The sequence below is a fragment of the Camelus dromedarius genome, chromosome 2 (assembly GCF_036321535.1).
Source record: "Camelus dromedarius isolate mCamDro1 chromosome 2, mCamDro1.pat, whole genome shotgun sequence".
Taxonomy (NCBI): domain Eukaryota; kingdom Metazoa; phylum Chordata; class Mammalia; order Artiodactyla; family Camelidae; genus Camelus; species Camelus dromedarius.
In genome coordinates this window covers 63759620-63768569 of record NC_087437.1, presented here as the reverse complement: position 1 = coordinate 63768569, position 8950 = coordinate 63759620, and the positions used below count along the sequence as shown (strand labels likewise).

General features: G+C 42.3%; 1 protein-coding gene across 1 annotated transcript in view; it reads right to left on the bottom strand.

The window, feature by feature from the left end:
- Nucleotides 1–1574: 1574 nt before the first annotated feature.
- HACD2 (3-hydroxyacyl-CoA dehydratase 2) overlaps nt 1575–8950 on the bottom strand; it is an 88356-nt gene continuing 80980 nt past the window's right edge. Inside the window, exon 7 of the mRNA XM_031454617.2 lies at nt 1575–4607. Coding sequence (XP_031310477.1) covers nt 4525–4607 — 83 coding nt within the window. The 3' untranslated portion in view covers nt 1575–4524. The remainder of the gene's footprint in view (nt 4608–8950) is intronic.

Sequence of the window (8950 nt, the reverse complement as noted above, 5' to 3'; positions counted from 1 at the left end):
TGGATACTAGGCGCTTAAGTACACAGCTTCTCACACATTTTGTTTTTGCTCATCAAATGACTTTTACGCTGAACTGCCTTTTTGTGGGAAAAAGGATTATTTTTGGCAGTGAGACCTACCTCTATAACACTAAGGGGTATCTCTCAAAGTTTGAAAAAAAGAGGATTAGTCTTACAAATAAAAGCATTGGTCAAAAAAACCACATAACTCTAACTCAGGTTTCCAGTTGCAGGCAGGGGAATGTTAATAGGTATGGCTATTTTTGGTAATAGTTGTTTAGAACAGTTTCTTCACCACTAAACTGGTACAATGAACCAGTCTACTTGTAAGGCTACTTGTAAGGCTGGGATTAAAAAAATAATATGCGGAATTGCACAGCTAGTCTCCTTCTTGTTAAAGGGAACAAGACAACACAGCAGTATTTTGGGATGCTGTGTGTAACAGTAGGCCTCTTAATTATACCAATGGTAATTCTTCAGGCGAGGGCTTATGTTAACATTGTACACATAATTGCCACAAAGTATGACAATGACAAATTACAAAGCTCTGGCGGGCTTCCCATTACCACCCTAAGATTGTAAAGGTTGGATTTTCTGGGTCGCCTCTGCTATTAACTTTACCATCTGTTCCTCAATTTCAGCTGAAATAATTTTATTTCTTTTCATAAATGAAAGCCTATCTCTGAAGCAGATCAGATTCTATATAGAGGAGAGAGGCGGTTCTGACCACTGTGCTGGGAATGTCTAAATTGCGGCCAGAGAGCATTTAGCAAGAAAACGTTCCTCTTTGTAACAGAGACCATAGTCTTAGACAAGGGTGACAGTCAACTCTAAAAGGACCTAGCACTCAGGTGGGGGCACGCTACTGCTGGAGACACCCTAAGAGAGATCCCCCAGAGAAATAACTAGAAAGTGCCCAGCAAACAGACACCGCAGAAATTTCATTTTGAGGTGAAGAAATTTAGGGTCCAGAACTAGCAGGTGGAAAGTGGCCAAGCCGAGTATCCTCTCAGTGTCCTCTCCTGACTTCTTACTGTGAATGTCAGTGCTGAAAGCAGTTCCCAGGATTGGCCCGTCTTTGGAGGCCTTTTTCAGGAGGAGGTACTTGACCACTTGACCAAAAATACTTGTTTTACTGTAAGATGAACATTGCTGGGCAACAGTATTTCCCCTCTCAACTTGTATCAGAAAAGTTAGATAAGCAAACAAATAAAAAAACCCACACACAAACATTGTTAGACAAGGGCCCTCAGTCTTCCACTGATTAATTTTTATTTTTCCCGGTCATTTACATGAGGCATCTCTTGTCCTTCTGCAGCCAGGCTGGGGACCGGCTTGGTAAGCTTGAAGACTGACTCGTAGAATGACTTCTTGGAAACCTCTTAATATAAATCTGTCTATTTGTCCTGTAAGTGTAGAACCATTATGAATATCTATAGTAGAAATATAGCAGAAATAGATTTTAAAACTGTAAAGAGAAAGCTGGAATTCGTAACAGAACTGAAACTCTTCCATAATCCTACAACACCACTTTTAGGCCAACTCATTGTGAAAAAAGTCACTAGACCCCACTGGTCAGTATTTCAAATCCAGGCAGAGCAACACGCCAGTTTATTTTGAAATGCAACATAGATCAGTATTTTATGAATACAACTTATTACTACATTAACAGTGTCAGGTAAAAACAGCTTCCAAATGCATGCATAGAAAGTTAAGCATAGTCTTTGAACTCCTTATTTCTAAATATACAAAAAATACATTTAAATTATATAATTTTAGTGAATCAAAGACTTATAAAATTACAGTTTTAGTTTTCACAACATAGAAAAAATATAAAAATGACTATATATACGGTTGTATAATTTTTTACCCAAATTTCAAAGGAGCAGTATTGTACTGATTTTGTCTTATGTTTTATCTGAAACTCAGAGTTGAAAATAATTTGCAGGTTGTACCACATCAATGCCAACCTTTAATTATAAATGAATAACCAAAAACCCAAGTGGAAGTGAGGGCACAATCTCTTCACGTGCCTCTAAGCACTACATCATCTAAACTCTTCCTGTCGGAAGTTTGCTCCAGAGGAACGTTTTCATCGGGGAGGATGTGCTTTGTTCCGTGACTAACTCCTCACGGTGCCTTTGATAATAGTCAGTACGTGTTAAATGAATGATCCCAATCTTAGTAAACTGAACACAGCAAGATGCGGATTAGCAGCTCGTGTCTACAAAGCACTACTGCGTACCTCAAAGAATTCTCTGCCAGAAGGTGGTCCCCAAAGCTGGGATGTGAAACACCCAATCAGGTGGGGAGCTGGGCAGATGATGCTTTTGACTGTGCCCTGAAATGAAAACGGTAAGTCTGACAAAATACCCACCAGAACAACACCTTCCTCATTCACACTTTATAAGATGTGACACCTGGTGGGGTGAGATGTTCTCAGTTCATAAAAGACCACCACCACTTCCAAAGAGAAATGAATTCGTGTCAGAGATAAATAAGCCAGTTACTGAGAGGGGTGACTGAAGGACACGGTGGCGTGCCTTACTTATCTGCAATGAGCATTTTAAATGTTGATGGACAAAAATACACACTGGGGTTGAGACCCTTGGTGAGAAGGGAGTTGTTTGCTGCGTTCTTGTTGCCAAAGTTTGATTTGATGCAATACCACTATTTGTCACAGACTGTTTCTCACAAGTAGTGACAAATTATAATAGAGAGGCCTGAATAAAACCTCCAATCCAGCAATCCTGGAAAACCTACATTTCTCATCCTATCTTCTATAACTTATCCCAAAAACAAATGGAAAAAAACCTTATCCAAATTAAGTAATAAAGCTAATATAACCCAAACTGATTCTATTTTATAGTAGAAATTTATTTTGGAAAAAGAAAAAGCATGAAAAATAATCTTTCCCACATATTTTGTTTATCAAGTACACAAACAGATTCTAATCGTAGTATGCCCAAGTTAAGAGTGCTGGCTGTAAAAAGCAGAATTTTAAATGTTCAATTGAAAAAAAAAATTATTACACACCTGCTTGCATTACATTTTAGGCTGCACATTTTCTCATTTTCGAGCTTCTATGAAAATAAGCATTTAAAAAATCAGCTTTCCATTATGACACTCTTCAAATATTAGCAATTATATTTTAACTGATAACCAGTCAATAAGCTAGTAAGCCAGTCTTTCAAAGATCAACCAATTAAAAAAAAAAGCAAAAAAGGTTCCATAAAGAACATTCTGTGTTTAAAACCTAATGCACGTCTAAACTTGGGCTTTACGTTTTCATGCAACCCTTTCCTGAAGAGTCTTAAATGCACAGTTTAGCAATTAAAGTATGAAGACATGACATTAATTAGACAATGTCCATATGACCAGAGTATTTCTTGGCTGCTCCTCCATGCGGGGACGATACTGCTTTTAGCTCACGACTGCCCAACTGGAACATTTCACTGCCTCTGGACTTACAGCTTGGGTGGGAACTACATGGGATCATAAATGAGGAAAAGTATCCAAACAGAAGAGTTGAATGAAAATGTAAAAATAAAATAATAAGGGTATATAAACCTATTCCTGAATGTTCTTCCAGACTCCATTTCTAAAGTAACACCTCCATGTGCTTTCAATAACAGATTCTCTACTCCTATGCGACTAGACTGGCTTCAGGTCCCTAAGTGAGAACAGCTCTTGGCAGACACCTTACTCAGGGGTGTTCTGAGAACGGTACTGTGAAAGGTACTTGTCACTGACTAGAAACTGAGCTTTCCCTTTCTGAGAACTGTCATTTTGTTAAAGTATGATTGAGGCTGAGCCGCATATAAGGTAGCTTCTCTACAATATACACATACTTATTTAATTCAAGCACATTTCGAAGTGGCAGGCAGTAATGACTCAATTAAAAACAAACAAAAGGGTTCTAGTTGTTTTCTGATTACAGGCACTACCCTGAAGTTGCACAGACATATACATTGTATAATTCATTCACTAGATAGGAGGGGGAAGGTCCCAGCCATAACTTCAGAGCATTTCATAGGACATAAATGGCTTCCAGCATGCAGTCAAGCACTTTGAGAGGGAATGCTAAACACACTGCAGACTGGAACAGAACTGCTGCGAGCCGGGCATTCAGTGGGTACAACTTCACTACTCAGACTGTAATAATCAAGAATTTAGTGTTACAGATCTTTATTTATCAGATACGCGAAGGAAACGGGAGGATATGAAACCCCAAATCCCTTTCCAGCATCACCATGAATACTGGGAACCTCTGGTTGAAAGAGCATGCTGACATGGGCTGGCCAGGATGTTCTATATAACAGCTTTCATTTTTTGTTTCTGTTTTTTATAAAATCCCAGGCCCATGTGCACTGGATTTTGGTTTTTGTTTTGTTTTATTTATTTTTTTTAGTATTTTAAAAATAGTTCTTACTTATTTTCTGTGAAACGCATTGGGAACTGAAAAAGTCTGCAGCATTTTTTGTCATTGGAAAGTTTGTTTCTGGGGGAGTGGAGGAAGCAGGAACTATTCAAATTTCTTGTGTTCTTCAGTATGAGAAAGGATCTTTCTTCTCTGGTGTATCATGTGGTAGTATAACTGGGGAAAAACTGGAAAGAAAAGAAAGAAAAGGTTAAGGAGATGATTTAAAATCGCAAGTTCTGTGTAAGGTGCTTGGATTTGAGGGCTTCTCTGAGTCTCTGACTCCTTCCTCATCCAGCAACTAAGGACAGTGACAAGGTGGGCCTGGGAAGAGAGGAAAAGCACAGATTTACTTTCCCTACTTTGGCCGAGGGGGAAGCACAGTGTGGATTAGAATGACAGGCACTACTGACACTATCGGTACCAACCAAGAGGCCACAGGGCCAGCAGATAATACTCATACCCTCTCACATCGTCGCCTTCACATTTATTTTGATTTCACAACAACGAGGTGAAGAATTCTAGTGACGGAGTTATTATTCCCTTTCATAGAGGAGGAACTCAAGTCCCAGAGACGGTAGGCACTTGCCTGGGGTCTCACAGCAAATCACTGACAGGCAGGACCAGGTTCGTGGCTCCTGACTCTGTCTTGCCCTCTCTGTCACCCTCTTAGTCTTGGAATAGGGAGGCTTTCCAAAAAGTAATTCCCAAGAAAGGCTGTACTTTGGAAAGACTGAGGAGGGGAAGGAGTACTACACACCTAAACACCTCTGGATGTAAAAATGTGAGTAAAAAGTAAGCCCTTAACGTCTGGAGAGTCTGTTCTTGGTCATTTCATAGATTACTTTTTTTTTTAAGCTAAAATAATCCTTTAGTAGGCATTTCATAGCTTACTCAGTTTTTTATAAACATTTTTTTTATTGAGTTATAATCATTTTACAATGTTGTGTCAAATTCCAGTGTAGAGCACAATTTTTCAGTTATACATGAACATACATATATTCATTGTCAAATTTTTTTTTCACTGTGAGCTACCACAAGATCCTGCATATATTTCCCTGTGCTATACAGTACAATCTTGTTTATCTATTCTGCATTTTAAAATCCCAGTCTATCCCTTCCCACCCCCCGCCACCCCTGGCAACCACAAGCTTGTACTCTATGTCTATGAGTCTGTTTCTGTTTTGTATTTATTTATTTATTTACTTTTTAGCTTCCTCATATGAGCGATCTCACATGGCATTTTTCTCTCTCTCTGGCTCACTTCACTCAGAATGACATTCTCCAGTAACATCCATGTTGCTGCAAATGGCGTTATGTTGTCGGGTTTTGTGGCTGAGTAGTATTCCATTGTATAAATATATCACACCTTCTTTATCCAGTCATCTGTTGATGGACATCTAGGCTGCTTCCATGTCTTGGCTATTGTAAATAGTGCTGCTATGAACATTCAGGTGCAGGTGTCATTTTGAAGTAGGGTTCCTTCTGGATATATGCCCAGGAGTGGGATTCCTGGGTCCTATCATAAGTCTATTCCTAGTCTTTTGAGGAATCTCCATACTGTCTTCCACAGTGGCTTTCCTTGCTTCCCTCTCCCACTCTTAATGATTTAGATGTCTTCTTTTAAAATTTTGTGTTTATCCTATTTGTAATTCATGGTAGTTATCTCCTTTCCAGTTATGAGTTTCTCATTTTTGTAGCATCCTGCTTCTTTTCTATTTAGAGTAGACCTGTCAATACTCCTTTTAGCGTGGGTTTAGTGTTGCTAAACTCTTTCAGTTTTTGCTTGTCTCTGAAGTTCTTTCTCTCTCCTTCTATTCTAAAGGATACCCTTGCTGGATTGAATATCCTAGGCTGCATCTTTTCTTCATTCAGGACTTTGAATATATCTTGCCACTCCCTTCTGGCCTATAGTGTTTGTGTAGAGAAATCAGCTGAGAGCCTTATGGGGCTTCCCTTGTAACTCACTCTTTGTTTTTCTCTTGCTGCCTTTAGGATCATTTCTTTATCCTTGACTCTGACCATCTTGATGATGATATGTCTTGGTGTGGGTCTGTTTGGGTTCTTCCTGTTTGGGACCCTCCGAGCCTCCTGTACTTGGATATCTGATTCCTTCTTTAGGTTTGAGAAGTTTTCAGTCATGATTTCTTCAAATACCTTTTCAATCCCCTTTGTTCTTTCTTCCCCTTCTGGAGCCCTTATTATGTGTAGATTGGCATGCTTTATACTATCCTATAGGTCCCTTATATTGTTTTCATTGTTTTTATTTGTTTTTCTCTCAGCTGTTCTGATTGGGTGCTTTCTGTTGTCCTGTCTTCTAGGTCACCTATTCATTCCTCTGCATTATCTAGCCTGCTTTGTACAGCCTTTAGGTCAGCTCTCATCTCAGCAAATGAGTTTACTAATTCTACTTGGTTCTTCTTTATAGTTTCTATTTCATTTTTGACATACTTTATATCTCTAAACACTATTTCTTTTAGTTCCTTCAGTACTCTGATCAGTCCTTTTTTGAAATCTTGATCTAAGTAGGCCATCAATGTCTGTTTCCTTGATCGTGCTTTCAGGGGATTTCTCTTGCTCTTTTAATTGGGAGTGGTTCCTCTGCTTCTTCATATTGCTCTTATCTCTCTGGCACTGTGGCTTAAGGAGTATCAGTTATCTAGTTCTCCTGGAGATGGTGTGCTCTTAATGATTTTTATGGAGAGGTCTTTGTGTCTTCGCCCTGTTTGGCAAACTCAGCTTGCTGTTTCCAGAGGCCCTCTGTTGGCGCCCTCTTCTGTGCTGGTCCCAGTGGCTGTCGGCTAGCAGATTGCGCCCCCTCCCAACACTGGGTCAGGTGCTGAGCTCTTACCCAGTGGGCGGGGGGGCGGGCCACTCCCCTTTCTGATGCCGCAGTCAGATGCTGCACTCGGGGGAGGCAGGTGGGCAGATCGCGCCCCCTCCCAGCACTGTGGTCAGGTGCTGCATTCCTGCCAGGAAGGCGGGTGACCACCCGCCCTCTCCAGGCACCGGTAGCTCCGCCTTGGGTCGGTGCCCCGAAGGCGGGCTCGGGGAAGACCGCGGAACGGCCCCGCCTCTGCTCCGTGCCAAATCTCAGCTCCTTGTTTGTCTTGGCCACAGGAGTTCTCTGAGGTGCCAGGGCAGAAAGATCCTATCTGCCTCAGGCTGTAAACAAGTCTCAGTCCTGCCTAGGAGCTGTGGAGCCCCTGGGCACGGATTCAGGCCTGGCCCCACCCCTGCCCGGGCGGGTGCTGCGCACGGGGGAGATAGCGGCTGTGGCTGCGCCCTGCCTCGCTTCTTGTGAGAAGCGCCAGTAATGGTGGCACAGGTCTGAGGCGACAAAGGCTACGCCCCCCCTACCCCAGCACACCAGCCGTGTTGCTTTGCTTTTTTTGCAGTTTATGGGGGACCGAGGTTGTTCTGCTCTGTATCCCCTCCCAGCCACGGTGCGCAGCCCCCTGCAGTCCCCCGGGGCTGCCTCAGTGCAGCTACCCCCGTCTTCCGCCCAGCCCGGGTCGCCTGTCCCAGCCCCAGCTGCCAGCTTGCATCTCAGGCTGGGTGTCACGGGGACCCTTTGTGCCTGTTTAACTCAGTTCTGTCGGTCAAGGGGGTGCTCGGGGCAGATCTGAGCCTCAGAGGCTCCCCCTCTGTTCCGCTGGCCTTTCCTTTGGAGGGGGGAGCCCCAGCGAATGAGCGCCAGTCCTCCTTTGCCGCTCTCTCCCCACGGGACCGGTCCCACATTGTTTTGCTTTTTCTTCTTTCTTTTTTCCTACCAGATTTTTGGTGTCTTTGTCTTTTGAAGAGGGCAATGTTCTGTTGGAGTTCGGCAGGTGCTCTGGTTGGCTGAATAGGTCTGTAGATGTGAGTTTTGGTGTACTTGTGGGAAAGGGTGAGCTGCAAGCGTCCTTCTACTCCGCCATCTTGCTTCTCCTCCCTAAGCTTACTCAGTTTTAATTTTGGTTTTTTTGTTTTTGTTTTCCCATTTATAATAAAACTTTATTTTATTGAAGTATAGTTGGTTAACAATGCGGTAATTTCTGGTATACAGCATAGTGACTCAGTTACAACATATGTATTCCTTTTCATATTCTTTTTCATTATAGCCTATTACAAGGTATTGAATATAGTTCCCTGGGTTTAGATGACTTTAAAAAGGACTGGTTCTCAAATGAACAGGGTGGTACTGCCTCCGTAGGGAGTATTTGGAAATGGGGGCGGAGGAGAGTATGGGAGGGAGGAGATTACTGGCATTTAGCACACAGGGCCAGGAATGCCAAAATCCACAATGTGTGGCAGTCCCCCAGGACTAAGAATGGTCCCACCCCAAATGCCTACAGTGTCCCTGCTAGGGAAATGCCAGTTTAAGCTACCTGACCTTCACAGGGTTACTATAAACTGGGGGTTCAAGAACCATGTAAAAAACTCCAGCGAGATGGTCTTGGGTGTACACTATCCTTCCTTCCCTTCCCAACAGCACTGATCTCTATTTCTTTTCGACTGTAACCTGTGTTTTGGGGGAGGTAATTTCTAC